The sequence below is a fragment of the Miniopterus schreibersii genome, assembly GCF_964146895.1.
Source record: "Miniopterus schreibersii genome assembly, chromosome: 3".
In the NCBI taxonomy this organism is placed as follows: Eukaryota; Metazoa; Chordata; class Mammalia; order Chiroptera; family Miniopteridae; genus Miniopterus; species Miniopterus schreibersii.
Genome location: NC_138103.1, coordinates 28,221,055 through 28,236,163, shown reverse-complemented (window position 1 = coordinate 28,236,163; position 15,109 = coordinate 28,221,055). Strand labels below are relative to the sequence as shown.

Sequence of the window (15,109 nt, the reverse complement as noted above, 5' to 3'; positions counted from 1 at the left end):
TCTCTGCTTAATTGGCTCAAGAAGTGATAGGCAGCCCAGACCCATTTTTGTCCAGTTTTAGCTCTGCAGCCTTAATGTTATCTCCTCGCAATTAGTCCCTGCAAGTCCCATGATCCATTTTGTGAACCCACAAGATGTAGGGAACCCAGAAAGTAATGAAATTTCTATTGGCAGCACAATTGCATGGCAGATGAGGAAGGAGTGGTGATAGGGAGCTCATTTACTATGTTTACCATGTTAACCAACAAATATGAAGTGCCTACTGTGTGCTCACTTGTGTGGGTGCACTAAGGATGAAAGAGGTGCAAGACGGACTTTTTTTTTAATATATTTTTATTGATTTCAGAGAGAGGAAGGGAAGAGGGAGAGAGAGAAACATCAATGATGAGAGAGTCACTGATCAGCTGCCTCCTGCATGCTCCCTACTGGGGATTGAGCCTGCAACCCAGGCATGTGCCCTGACCAGGAATCGAACCTCGATCTCCTGGATCATAGGTCGATGCTCAACCACTCAGCCATGCTGGCCAGGCAGGACAGACTCTTAAGACTAAATTCCCTGTCCTCAAGGAACTTACCTCTGATGGCAACGTCATAGTTAGTGTGGGGTAACACCAAGAATAAGCTTGAACTCTATACTCAGTTCCAGGGTTGAATTCTTGCTTGCCACTTAACAAGCCTGTTTCTCATCTGCATTATAGGGATAGTAACTGATCCCCTCACAAGAGGTGCTATGAAGCAAGTGGGAAAATGTATGTAATGCGAGATTATTAATTCTTGCCAAATCATCATGTGATGATCTTACTGATATTTTTTTTTAATCCTTACTCAAGGATATATATATATTTTTAAACATATCTTTATTAATTTCAGAGAGAGGAAAGGAGGGGGAGAGAGATAGAAACATCAATGATGAGAGAGTCATTGATCGGCTGCCTAGCCCACAAACCGGGCATGTGCCCTGACCGGGAATCGAACCCCGATCTCCTGGATCCTAGGTTGATGCTCAACCGCTGAGCCACGCCCGACCGGGCAAGGATATTTTTTTTTGTTGCTTTTCAGAGAGAGTAGAAAGGAGGGGAACATTGATGTGAGAGAGACACATCGATTGGTTGCCTCCCACACTCACCCTGACAGGCCAGGGATTGAATCTGTAACCAAGATACATGCCCTTGGCTGGAATTAAATCCGGGACCCTTCAGTCTGAAGGCAGATGCTCTAACCACTGAGTGAGCAAACCAGCTAGGGTGATCTTCTGATTTTTATAAAAATGCATGCTCATTGAAAACATAGACAATACAGAAACAAAACCTTATGCACCTTTTCTCAAGATGTAAGTGTCTGAAACATGACTTTACTGGATGACCTAGCTATAATTATGAATGCATGTGCAGGGAGACTTGGTGAAAGAAGTGAAGGGATTAAGAAGTACAAATTGGTAGTTACAAAATACTCACAGGGATTTTAAGTACAGCATAGTGAATATAGTCAATATTTTGAAAACTGTATAGTGCCAGTGGGTACTGGAAACATCAAGGGGAATACTTTGTAAAGTATATGATTGTCTAACCACTATGCTGTATACCTGAAACCAATACAAAATAATATTGAAAGTAAACTGTAATTGAAAAATAAAAATTAAAAAATGAGGGGGAAAAAAGTCCAAGACACTACCAAGGGCTTCAGTAGCACAGAACAATCAGCAAATGAAGGATGCTCCTGAGGGGCTGGGTGCAGGCAGTGGGAAGAGTGTACTGCCCCTGGGAAAGTAGTGAGGATGGTCCCTGGGATGTGACAGCCCACTGTTAGGGTGAGAGTGACATCTTAATTTCATTGTATTGTTTGGTTTAAAAGCCTACAAGCCAAGTCTGTTCCTGACCCTCATCTTAAAGCAGGAGTTTAAAGGACATGCCCAAAGTCAAGTGTTGGTTAAAGGCTGCACTATCCCTGGGTTAGGTGTTGGAAATGGGATTTTCAGAAGGGAGGTGTTCAGATGAGTACCCAAGGGGGCACTCAGTGATTGCAAGGCCGGAGGCAACTATGGAAGGTTCTAGGGAGGTGGAAGTTCTTTTACTTGACTAACTGGCCCTATGCTAGACTGTAAGGATACTAAAATTAATCAGACATGTCAGCTATCCTCCAGACAGTAACAGCACAAATAAATGACACTGCAATATGGTGCCCTCCAATCAGGGAACAGATAAATGACAATGCAATGCAGGGTAGAGATGGAGGAATATACATAGAGGCTTATGAAGCACGGAGGAGCCACTAAGTCTGAGGTAATGGGGGAAAGGCAGTTTCCAAAGACTCCTGAGAGAGCTGAGGTGATGGCCATGTGACCAGGAACAGGAACTGGGGGGTTTCTGGTGTCAAGCAGGGAGTGAGACTTTCCCTTAGACAGTGTACTGGATGGCTCCCCTACAGTTTCTCCTCCACTGGGCACAAGCAAGGAACACACCCTCAGGCAGAGCAGTAGCACCTAAAATTCCAAATCAAGGCAGGAGAGCACAGTTTGCAGTGGTTCCCAAACTTTGGTATCAGAATCACCTGAGAGCTAATAAAGAACACAGAGGCCTGTTAAAGCAGGATAGGACCTTTGTAGTTATGCTCAGGTTCCAGGTAATTCTGATACCTGCCACAGTTTGAGAACTGTTATGAACCTGAGCTCTCTGAAACCAGACTCCATGGGTTTGAATCCCAACTCAGCCATGTACCTCCTAAGTGACCTGGGAAATCCCCATTGGTAACATGTAAGTTATAATAGTACCTATTCTCATAGAACTGCTGGGAGGGTGAAATGAGTTACCACTACAGCACTGAGAACAGTGTCTAAATTATAATGAGTACCCCACGAACAGTTGCCATTATCAAATTCTTCAGCCATGGCAGAAAGGTGTCATTAAGGAAGAAAAAAAGAGTAAAGGAGAGAGTGAGGGGTTAAAACAGTATATTCAATAACAAATTTAAGTGAGATATTTTACAAAAACAAACCCCACTACTCAATTAGCTAGCATAATTTACAAGCCAGTAAGGTTTGAAATGTTTGAGTGAAAAAGCTGAGTTCAGCCTGGCCGGTGCACCTAAGTGGTTGAACATCAGCCTATGAAACATGAGGTCATGGTTCGATTCCCGGTTTGAGCACATGACCGGGTTGTGAGCTCTATGCCCACTAGGAGGTGTGCAGGAGGCAGCCGATCAATGACTCATCATTGATGTTTCTCTCTTCCTCTCTCTCCATTCCTCTCTCTGAAATCAGTAAAAACGTAAGTTAAAAAAAAAAAAAAAAAAAAAGCTGAGTTCACTTGCTGTAGTGACAGCATCTACAATGAAAGCAGGAGGAAAAGCTCTATGGGTTCATTAGAGAGAAAGCTGGTATGCTCAACTCCCTATGGATTCCTTTCTTAACCTCTCAGATTGATCCTGGGATGTGATAGAGGAAAGATCAAGGTGTGAATAGGTGTGAATGGTTTCCATAGTGGTACCCTGGCTGCAGCTGGTCTGTGGGATACTTGGAAGAACTTAAGGTGAGAACAGACAGCCAATAATCAGGCCGCAGATACCAGTTAAAAAAACATACAAGACTACTTTGACATGTCCAGAAGTTTCAGAGATCTGAGATATACCTGGCTGTCTCCCCAGGAACTCACAATGAAATACTGTATTTCTGATGTGCTAAGGAAAGCTTAGTGAACTTGAAACTGTAGGGGGGAAAAATGAAATGTGGTTAACACAGAGGTTAATAGTGTTAGACATGGTCAAGAGGACTCCTTCTAGAAAGACTTGTCATGGCTCTCCTCCTGCCCCTCACCGAGGGGCACAGACCTTGCAGGACCAGGGAAATGTGATAACTCGGAGCTTGTGTCACCACTTCACCCACCAGACCACAGTCCCCTAAGCCCAAACTGACCCAAACCTGCTTCCAGGGCCTGTATGAGCCTCTCCCCTGGGTGCATTCCTACAAAGGCAGTGCTGCTCAAGTGGTGCATGGCCAAGGGGTGGTGGTTCTCAGGAAACTTGATGACTCTTGGATGTGTGGACTGGGGTATCCCTTACAATATAGGAAAGAACTAGGTAGGAAGAAAAGAGAAACAGGCTTTGACCATGGGATGGCCTGCTTTGACACCACATTGTGGCAGACCTAAGTCTGAGAATTCTAAATTCAAACTTGGCCTTCTAGGATGTTGTACCTATCAAGATAGGATAGAGCATATTTGAGCTCAGCTTAATTTATAACTTTTAAATGTTAAGATGTGGCATATGATCCTCCATTTGTATTCCTGCCTCTGGGGATGGGCCTGGTAGTTAAAGGTATGTATTTACCTTAGTACCATACAGTCCTAAATTTAAATACCTAGGTATGTCATTTATAGGTTATATGCCTTGGACAATTTACTACTAATAATAATGTTAAGGCTTTTTTGGTTACAGAGTGACTGAAATCTACTTAATCATAAACAGGAACTTACTGGCTTTTATAACTGACAAGTCCAGTGGTGAAAATCCCAGATGTATCTGGATCTGCCAGTCTCAGCATGTGGTCTCTCTTTGGCTCTGCTTTCCTGTTAGCTTCATTCTCAGGCAGGACTACACATAATAACAAGCTTACAACCTACTTACTAAGCAATCCCAGCAGAAAATGAAAGATGTTTTCACATTTCTAAAGTTCTGGAAAAGTCCAGGGAGCTGCTGATTGGTTCTAAGCCCACTATGGAGTATCTGGGTCTATGCCCTATAAATTACATGGATCAAGTCAGGGAAGTGGTAGTTCACCAAATAAAAACATGGTTATTGGGCGAATGGCTGAGGCAAATACAGTGGCAAGATCATAGGGATTAAATGCTTAGCACTCAATGTTAGCCAATACTAATGTGATCAAGAAAATGCAAATGGGCTCAAATTGGGTTTGTGTACCAAATAGAAAGCAAGTAGAAACCACACTCATTTTCAAACTGCCCTGAGCTCTGGAAGTTGGTAGCCTGAAATGAAGACCTGAAAATGCAGTCACAATCTCAGAAGACATTCACAATTTTGTGTGTATGAATCATGCTTTTCAGTTGATGTGACTGCTTCTGCAATGCCAACCTGTGCCTATCTGTGGGCCTCGGACTGAAAAGCTGTGAGCTGAATGAAACCAAGCCATACTCACCAGGAAGACCCATATTTTTGGAATTTTGTAGAGGAGTACATGAATCCCCAGATTATTAAGTTCCTAAATATGGGGCCAACTTGGGACAGTGTTGGGTCCATCTAGTGCTATATGAAGTAAGCCACCATCACTGATAACTAATTATATTAGCATGTGCTTCCTACTTACACCCTATAATCTCCAATTATAGAACAATCATTTAAATATGAATAATTACCTTAATGAAAACTTACGAAGACTATCAATAGGCCTTTGAATGTAAATTTTTGTGGTTTAAATATATTTTTGATTAACTGATAAAAATAGGCTATATACCACCATTTTAAATATTTCCCCAACTTTTTATTTTGAAAAATTTCAAACCCACAGAAGTTGAAATAGTAATATTAAAATATTAATGCTGCCTTCACACACAAGGATTATTGATCAAAATAATACAGTGGCCTCTGCTGTACATTTAATATCCAGATACCTTCTCCATGCTTACAAGAGAAGCAGGCTCATTTTTAGTGAGAGGAGCATTCTGTCCTCAGGAAGTCTCTGTAACGACTTTTTTCGTAGTGCTTTCACTCACCTCATTAGAAACATAGGACAGGATTTATTCCCATTTTACAGATGAGGAAACAAACTCAGAGAGGTCAAATGATCTACCTGCTTAAGGTCTCAAATCAGTAAATGATCCAGCTGAAACCACAACTGAAAACTTCTGACTTCAGTAACTCAACTTTCTATGGTAACTTCCCCTCCTGGATAGACATAATGAGAGTAAGGCTTGAGCCAAGTAGATACGCAAAGAAGTGTTTTAGTCTCCTCCTTCTGACAATCAGAAAGCTAATATTCACCAGGACCCATGTGCCCAAGTGCATAGCATTATCAATCAGAAATCTGTTCTTAGGAACATAAAACCACAGCAGAAATCAGGAATGGGAGGATACTTATAGAAGGTACTGACATTTCTGTCAGTTGCCCTGGTTTGAGTTCATTTATTGAGGGCTTATTCTGTCCCAGGTACTGTGCTTGGGATACAGAGCAAATCCAATAGACAAAGATTCTGCCTTTGCGTAGCTCACATTCCAGTGGGTTAATAAACAATCCAGATGCTGCCAATAAGAGACTGGTGGGCTGCATCTGGACCACATTAGTGTTCTCTTTGGTCCATACAGTGCTTAATTTTTTCTTTTTATAACAATTTGCCAACTTCTAGCTTCTCTGAAACAGGCAACTTTTGCTGGATTCCTGAATAATAAGTAGCAGCCACCCCTGCCCCTTACCCAGGACACATGCCCTCTAAAGATCACTTCAGTCCCTACCACTTCCTACTGTCTTACACCCAGAAGACATGCAATTCATGCATTTCCTTTACCCAGTTGATATCCATCAGCATTTAAACTGAAACCCCTGAAGCAAACAAATATCCAAACAAGATAATTTCAGATAGCACTAAGAAATACAAAATAATAAAATACCCTAATATGATGGATGTGATGTGATTGGTGGAAAGGGCTACTTCAGACTGGGTGATTAGGGAGGGTCTCTCTGAAGTGTAATTGAAACTGAGACACAAATTATGACAAGCATGACAAGTCAGCTAACAGAAAAGAAAAATGCTTCCAAGCAGAGCGAACAGCATAGGCACAAGTCCCGCTTGAAGCTAGAAATAACTTGGCTTGGTTGAGGAACAGCAAGGATAAGGTGGTCGGGAGAGAAGGAAGGAAGAAGGCAGATTACATAGGACCTTGTGGGCCATGGTGAGAATTTTGTTTTTGTTTTTAAATATATATCTTTATTGATTTCAGAGAGAGGAAGGGAGGGGGAGAGAGAGATAGAAACATCAGTGACGAGAAAGTCATTAATCAGCTGCCTCCTGCACGCCCCCTACTGGGGATCAAGCCTGAAACTTGGGTATGTGCCCTGACGGGGAATCAAACCATGATCTCCTGGATCCTAGATCAATGCTCAACCTCTGAGCCACGCCCAGCTGGGCGAGAATTTTGGATTTTATTCCAAGTGGGAAGACTTTGGAGGGTTTTAACTGGGGAACAATGTGATCAGGTTTATATTTTCAAAAGATCACTCAGCTATGTGGGAAAGTGATTTAATGAGGCAAGAAAAAGGGAAGGGAAGGGGAGGGGAGGGGAGGGGAGGGGAGGGGAGGGGAGGGGAGGGGAGGGGAGGGGAGGGGAGGGGAGGGGAGGGGAGGGGAGGGGAGGGGAGGGGAGGGGAGGGGAGGGGAGGGGAGAGAGGGGGAGACAGGGGGGAGAGGGGGGGAGAGAGGGGGGAGAGAGGGGAGAGGAGAGAGGAGAGAAGAAGCAGGGGGACCGATGAGGAAGCTATATTACCCAGTAGGTGACAGTGGCTAAGACCACGATGTTAACAGAAAAGATGGAGAGAACACAATGGCTTTGTCCCTTAAGATAGAGCATAGTCCATACAGACATTAGCTTACCTCCACCAGATCAGGCTCTAGGTGCTTTGTGCCTTGCTCTTACAGGGACAGGGATATCTAAAGTGAACAGCCTTACCATTGGAGGTACAATCTCCACCACTCTTACAATGCTTCTTGCTTCCTTCATCCAACTTTATGACTTGGTTCCTGACTTACAAAGTTTGTTAAACCAGACTGAGGAATCCAGGGTGACAAAGGGAGAACAGCTCCATGGGTCCTGCTAACCACACAGCCCTCCGCAGAAATCAAGTGCAAGATTGTCAGGGCTGCATTCTCACTTGTTTACTACATTGTGAGAAAACCAAGCAGAAACCCAATACCTCAGGTACTCTTCAAGTTGGGGTTCTACCATGTTCCCGCACCAGTTGCTGACTTAGATCCTGCACTAGATTTTAAAGAGACCACAAACTGGCTTGCTGCTCAAAGGCTTGCTGTCAAGCTTGCTCTTGCACTCTTGCAACTCGAAGGAGACAGTACTCGAGGTCCTACAGGACATGCTTTCATAAGCCAGTATAAACTTATAGCAACTTTTTCTGAGATGACTCCTTTTGTTACAATGAAGGCATTCATTGAAGAAGCGTTTAATCCCAGGGCTTCTCCCTGGTGTAGGTCATGAAATAGCTGCTTTCTTAGCTACTGAAAGGTGCTTGGTTGCTGAACATGGTGAAGATAAATTACCCTATCTTAAAGCCATATGCCTTCAAGGTTCATGAAGACTTAGCACCAGTGAAGTTTCCAAACCTTTACAAAGTTGCCAATGCAAGGAAGAGGAAAGTTGATAGTTCATTCAGATATTATCAAACATGTAAGGATTCTCTTTCAAAGCTCCCTGATCATGAAGTTGAAGAGGCTGTTTCAAAGCCAATGATCAAGTGCATGGATCAAGTCATGAAGATCAAGCCACCGCTGAGGCTACATACAGTGTTACGAAAGGAGATAAAGTTTGCTATGCAACTGAGCACAAGTGGGCTTGACCCATCCAGCCTATTCATGTGACTGCTACAAAGAATGGAATCCTGTGAAAATATGAGTATTTAGTGAAAAAAAAGAAGAAAAAAAAAGATGGAGAAAAGTAGATTAAGGATATAATATAATCTGGAACGTAACCAAAATAATTTTTTTTGTTTAGTAGGTGGCTATAGTGCTAGTAGGGCGGAGGGAGTAATGAAGGGGAGTAATTAAAGATAATCCAAGGATGTGGCTTATTCAAACATTTATGTGAATTGGGGGTAAGAGAGGTCCCAGTTTTAAGGAGAGGAAATAAGAATCTGATTTTGGATGAATAAATTTTACCTAAACTCAAGTCTTCCTTGATTCCTCATTTCCTTTATTTTACATTCCACATCCAAGCAGTCCTTATATCAAAAAATTCAAACTTCTAAATATCTAATTTCTTATCAAACCTATCACTTCAACTTCATATCCACTGCCTCTGTCCTAGTTCAATCCTCTCTCTTACCTTAACTTTTACAACAACCTTCTACAGCCACAAATAAACTAACAAAAAGCACTTAATATTAAGTACTTAATATTAGGCAAGTATACCACTCTCCCACCAACCATCTTTGATGGCAGAAGCATGTCTTATTCATACTTATCTCCAGCGCCTTGAGCTGTGCTGGCCAGAGTAGGCACTCAAATGTTCAATGAACTGAAAAGGGGTCCCCTCCAACAGGATATAACCTCCTGAAAAAGAAGACTCTATTTTGGGATTCTATGATTCCTCTACACAACTTAAAGCAGTATCAGATACAAAATGTATGATCCTAGAAACTTCACCTTCCCAATGGATATGTTTCTTCTTCATTTAGTTTCGAACTAGTGTTTGAGACCCACTGCTACCCATTAGTTAATAAACGATATTGGACAACAGATTAACATATATTACTACTCCTCTCTACTTTTCTTCCAAATCTAGGGACTTTATACTCTCATATCCCCATGTTTTTGTAAGGAAGTCAAAGATTATTATTCTCCATTTCACAAATAAAAATGGAGGCACAAAACGAAATCCCTTACTTACTTTTTTTTTGGTTAATAGTCACCCGAGGATATTTTTTCCCTTGATTTTTTTTTAAGAGAGTAAAAGGGAGGGAGAAGGAGAGAGGGAGGGAAAGGAGGGAGGAGAAAGGAGAGAGAAAGAAACATCGATGTGAGAGACACACATCGATTGGTTGCCTCCCACACGCACCCCAACCAGGGCCAGGGATTGAACCTCCAACCCAAGTACGTGCCCTTGACTGGGAATCAAACCCGTGACCCTTCTGTTTGTGGGCTAATGCTCTAACCACTGAGCAACACTGGCCAGGGCAGTACTTGGGCATTCTCTAGATTTTGCCTCCACAATTATAAACTTCTTTGGGTACCAGGGTATGTTGCCACAAGGTCAAAGACCATGTTCCCTTTCTCTTCTATTTACCACTCTCCTCAGTGCCTAGTGAAGACAGATTCTACCCCTTGGGCCCAGGAAAAAACACCTTGGTCATTATGCTGGCAAGTCAAGTAAGGCCAGGAGTCACGAGAAGCAAGAAGAGAGAGAGAGATCTAAGTAGGCAAGAACAGCTTCAATGGGAAAAAATAGAGAGGGGCTACCATTAAAATAATCAGAATACCCCTTTCAAAAGGTTTCCAGCTGGGGAAAAAAGTGGCAGCAGTGGTGGCAGCAGAAGGCCAGATCCTTCCTGCTGCACTCTCCAGAGTCATTTCTTCAGGGCACCCAGGCTCCTCAGGGCCTCCTGGGCCTGAGTCAGCTGCTGTTGCAGCCTCTGACGGGTGCTCTCATTGGAGGCCCGCTTCAGGAGGCCTTGCATTTCTTCCACCACTGCCCGGTGGCCAGGGGTGTTATGGAACAGCCGCACTGCCCGGTCTCCACAGGAGGCCAGAAGCCGGCCAGTGATGTCAAAGGACAAGTCAGTGATACACTCCCCATGGACCTGCTGAAAGCACTCTTCTTTCTCACCCCGCCGGGTATTGTAGAGATGAATACTGCTGCCACTGGCCAAGGCCAAGACCTGAGCATCAGGGGAGAGTGCCAGGCGGCATGGGATGGTGCTCGCCTCTTCAAAGCGGCCTGTCCTCAGCAAGTAGGGGTCCTGCTGCTTCTTGTATTCCACATCTGTGTCCCACAGTTTCCATGTACCATCCTTGGAGACAGAGGCCATCCTGTAGCATGGAAAATCACAACTCTAGTGCCAACACACCCTAGAGGAGAAGGCACTGGGACAGTACTAAGGGCTCCAACTAGGAAGCCAACTCCACTGCTATGTCTACTTCCTGATGAGTGAGGATCAGGCACTCCACCCATTTCAGAGCTGCTGCAGAGACAGGCAGGAAGACCCTGGTTACCAAGAGGGGCTGAGAGCCACCATAAGAAATCAAAGAGAATTTACTCACCTCCGGCAGTCATTGGAGAAAGCAAAGAAGTGGACTGCTGCTGAGTGGCCCTTCAATTCAAAGGCTCGTACAACCTCTTGGAAGTCACCCTTTTTCCCAAAGCAGACTTCCCAAACTTTGACATCTGGGGTGAAGCCACAAGAGGCCACAAACCTGCCATACAACCCAGGTTCCTTTAGAACTTAATTTTAAGGTCATCTTGTTTCTGCAAACCCATTAAGCCCCTTCCTTGAGAAATTTAATAATCTTATTTCTAAATAACATTATCTTTTTAAAGTGCTTTTATACACATGATCTCAGTTCATCCACACAGCCATGCTGTAAGATATGTAGTAGCCCCATCTAAAAACTATAGATGAAGAAATAGAGACTAGGACTTACATCTAGGTTTCCTGATTCCACACTGTATGCTCTTTCCACTATTTGTAGCTGGCTCACTGCTTTGTCCCTAGCCCCCAGCCCCAACCTCTACCCATCCCAGATGCAAGAGTCCCTCCCCTTCCTTACCTGCTACAAGGGGATATAGCAGCATGTGCATTGTTCATCTGGTTGGTGTTAATGGTAGACAACACCTGACCTTTCAGATTCCAGATGAGGATAGTTGTGTCACTGGAAGCAGTCATGATGAACTTTCCTGAGGAGTGAGGGGAGTGACACAAGCTGAGGTCAATTACCAGACCAACTGTCAATCTCCAAGGAGACACTTATGAAGGCCTCTGCTGTCCAAAGTATCCATGTTCCCCTCCCAGGCCAAGGGTCAACACAGAAAAAGACTTGCTAAAGAATGACGCTCTTACCTGCCTTCCCTGGGGATTTACTACAGTTCCCAGACTCCAGGGGAACACAGAACCAGAGCCCCTTTATCATGCTGGGGCTGAGCATAATGCTGAAGCAGAATTAACTCATTCAGCACATATAACTAGGGCCATTCCCTACTGCCTTGGGCAAGCTCCGCCCTCTGAATGCCTCTTACCTGTGTCAGCAATGCCAATGTTGATAACAGGTGCCTTGTGCTTTTTAGGAAAGTCCTCTGGGGTGGCTGTGAAAGTATATCCCCCATCCTCTCGTTTGGTCATCTTGAAGACACGGAGGGTATCTTCATTGGCCAGCCAGACAATGAAGGCTCTAAAGACAGGTAGCAGACAAGTCACTCACTCATTTGGACAGGGAGTCCTATGTGTGCCAGGTCCTATGCTAGATTCTAAAGAAAATCAAGATCTCCCCTCATGCCCTATAATTCAGCCTTACAACTTGGTTCAAAATCTCTTAAGATCTCCCCATAAGATAGACCTCTGATACCTTTTGCTCATTTAGTTTCTCTAGGGCTTTGAAAATCATTATAGCTTCCAAGATTAATCCAGAAGCCAGACTTTGGTACTTCCCAAATTGCTTCCTTGCTATACAGCTATATAGCCCTCTAGGGAGCCCCAGGCAGTGCTCAATCTGTCTGGATGCTCTCTTTCTGCTACCCAAAGGGAGGCCCTGAGTCCCCCCTCACTATCCCAAACCTGGTATGGGAAGACCATAAGCCTGAGGCTGGGCTTCCGCAGGCAAACCTGAGACTCCATCCTGTCCCACCTGCAGTCAGGGCTGAAGCGCACCAGGGTAGCATGGTCCAGCTCCACATTGGCTCTCATGCTGCGATGCTCCCGCTGCAGGAAGTCCTTTGTGCTCCATATGCGGACGGTGCGATCATCTGCACAAGTGGCTAGGTACTTGCCATTGCTGCTAAAGTCCATGCAAGATATGTTCCCACTGTGGCTCTAGGGAGAAGGGTTACAGGAGGTGTGAACAGGAACCCCTTGGGCAGATGGGGAACCCCAACCTGCAGCCATGACTCTAGGGCTCTATAGCCTGGATTAATAGCAAGATCCTGATGTAATATGATGAGAAGGGATATAAAGGGGCATCCAGATTGACTTTGGTCAGAGACCATGGAGTCTGTAATATGCACACAATACTACAAAGGAAAAGTCTGGCCCGACCGGTGTTACTTAATATTTGAGTGTCAGCCCATGCACCAAGAGGTTGCCGGTTCGATTCCCAGTCAGGGCACATGCCTGGGTTGTGGGCTTGATCCCCAATGTGGGGATGCAGGAGGAAGCCAATCAGTGTTTCCCCTCTCATCAGTTTCTATTTTTCTCTCCCACTCCCTTCCTCTCTCAGTAAAAATCAATAAAAAAAAAACCTTGGGGGGTAAAAAACCCACAAAAAGTCTGTGAGGGCGTGAGTCTTTGTATGTGTGTTGTGCATGTTACCCATGTACCTTCAGTGCTGCAGCCAGGAGGCGATGAGTGAAGTTGTGTTGCTGAGGTTTCTCTTTGCGAATACGCTGTTGCTGTTTCTGCTTCTTGGATCTCAAGGACTTGTCAAGTGGAAATTCATTTGCTTTTTGGCCTATAAGGAAGGGCCATGTTATCCATCCATTACTCACTCAATAAGCATTTATTAACCACCTATAATTGGCCAGGCATTGAGGAGAGCAGCAGGAGATGACCAGATATGGACCCTATCCTCAGCAAGAGAGAGTGATTGTAGGCAAAACCAGAGACTTTGGGATCAGACCTGGATTTAGATTGTGATCTTGAGGAAGCTGCTTGCTGTTAGTCCATATAGCAACTCAATGCAAATTAGAAAAGGCGTCCTCTCTGGGCTGGTACAGCTCAGTGGAGTGCAGATTCTTGGCCAGACTTCCCTACATAGGGAATAATGTGCACAACCGAGGTTTGGCATAACTTACTGAGGTTAGGCATAACTTACTGAACCCTGGGTAAATTACTCAATTGCTCTGGGCCTTACTTACCTTAAAGTTTTGAGAACCCGATAATACATACAAAATGACAAGTAGAGTATCCAACACAAGCATTAAAGGCTTAAAGGACTCAGAGAGAACTGAGGGATGAGAGGCAGTCAATGTGCATTGAGTTACCCTGTGTCAGAAATGCCACCAGTCACTTTTGCATAAAATAGCTAATTTAATTGAGAATCAGGCCAGTTGAAAAGAGATCTATCACTGCAGACACTCCTCAATTCCTACAGGAAAACAACTCCTGATGCCCAAATACAAAGATGGCCACAGTCTGCCCTCTGCTTACCTCTCCAGCCTTGTCTAACAAACCCCCTCTCCTCCCACTAAAGTCATACCAAATGCTGTTGAGGGCTCTTGCCTTTGTGCAAGTTGTCATTACTGGGAATGTCCTTCCCTCCTGGCAAACTCATGCTTTAAGACCACATCTCTTGTGTTCCCTACTCTCAGTGAAGATTTCCTTCACACACACACACAAAAGCAGGGCTGACCACTCCCACCATTGGGTTTCCTATTTCGAGAACTGACCTCTTCTAGGAAACTTATTACATTATATTTTTCGCTCACATTTTTAGATGTTCTTCTCCACTACCCCACAGTGGACTAGGGGAAAAGACCCCAAAACCTATTGAGGTAGTAGGCACACAATAAATCAGGGAATTAGTCAGAGTGCTTACAAATGAATATCGATCCGTCCCTCACCTCCCCGCCCATTTTCATAAAATAACTAACAAGTAGAGCGCTTGGAGGCTTAGAAGCGATCTCGCAGCAACCCCGGGGACAAGCTGAGACTCAAAAGGCAAAGCAGCTTGGCCTCGGCCACTGAGGAAGCGGCAGCGTGGGACCCAGGTTCTAACTAGTCTTCCCGAAGGGGCGCGACCGGCCAGGCCGGGCGGCATCTCTTGTCGGGAAGCGAAGCTCATTCCACAAGAGGAGAAACTGAGGCCCAGGGAGAGCCGGCATCCCCGCGGGCCCAGACCGGAGGTCGGACCTCTGGGAGATCGGAAGCGAGGTCGCCGCGGGCCGCCCCTGCCCGCCCCGGCCCCACTAACCCGCAGACCGGATGCTCGTCTCCTCCTCTCCGCGCAGCCACCCCCGCGCTACCGCCGCCGTCGCCACCAGGGCCAGCAGCCCGAGGAAGAGCGACACCCCCATCAGCTCCGGCATCTGTGGCAGCTCCATATTGGCCCGGCGGCTGCCACCTCAGCCCCTGGCTGCGCGGGAGCCTGCACGTCTCCGCGGGGCCGTGCACGCAGGGGGGCGTGGCCGGACCGTTAAAGCGCCTCGAGGGGCGGGGCCTGGCCGTTGGAGCACCCTG

At 45.1% G+C, this 15,109-nt stretch overlaps 1 protein-coding gene across 2 annotated transcripts; it reads right to left on the bottom strand.

The window, feature by feature from the left end:
* Positions 1-9,381: 9,381 nt before the first annotated feature.
* On the bottom strand, positions 9,382-15,043 carry TBL2 (transducin beta like 2). 2 transcript variants are annotated; one of them, XM_081131148.1, is made up of 7 exons: positions 14,844-15,043; positions 13,252-13,382; positions 12,587-12,748; positions 11,959-12,110; positions 11,493-11,619; positions 10,986-11,138; positions 9,382-10,754 (listed from the first exon to the last, which is right to left on the bottom strand). In XM_081131148.1, exons 4-7 carry the CDS (start codon positions 12,059-12,061, stop codon positions 10,292-10,294), a joined length of 846 nt encoding a protein of 281 aa, XP_080987274.1. In that variant the 5' UTR covers positions 12,062-12,110; positions 12,587-12,748; positions 13,252-13,382; positions 14,844-15,043; the 3' UTR covers positions 9,382-10,291. The 2 variants fall into 2 exon arrangements, with proteins under 2 accessions (XP_080987274.1, XP_080987273.1); XM_081131147.1 differs by having other exon boundaries at positions 12,564-12,748; positions 14,844-15,029.
* Positions 15,044-15,109: the final 66 nt, after the last annotated feature.

Bases quoted from the DNA above. Each gene is read 5' to 3' on its own strand.
- TBL2 (XM_081131147.1), bottom strand. From the start codon at position 14,973: ATGGAGCTGCCACAGATGCCGGAGCTGATGGGGGTGTCGCTCTTCCTC. The intron at 11,620-11,958 runs GTAAGAGGCATT...CTCACTCCTCAG, and splicing joins CATTGGCATTGCTGACACAG to GAAAGTTCATCATGACTGCT. The intron at 10,755-10,985 runs GTGAGTAAATTC...TCCATGCTACAG, and splicing joins TTCTCCAATGACTGCCGGAG to GATGGCCTCTGTCTCCAAGG.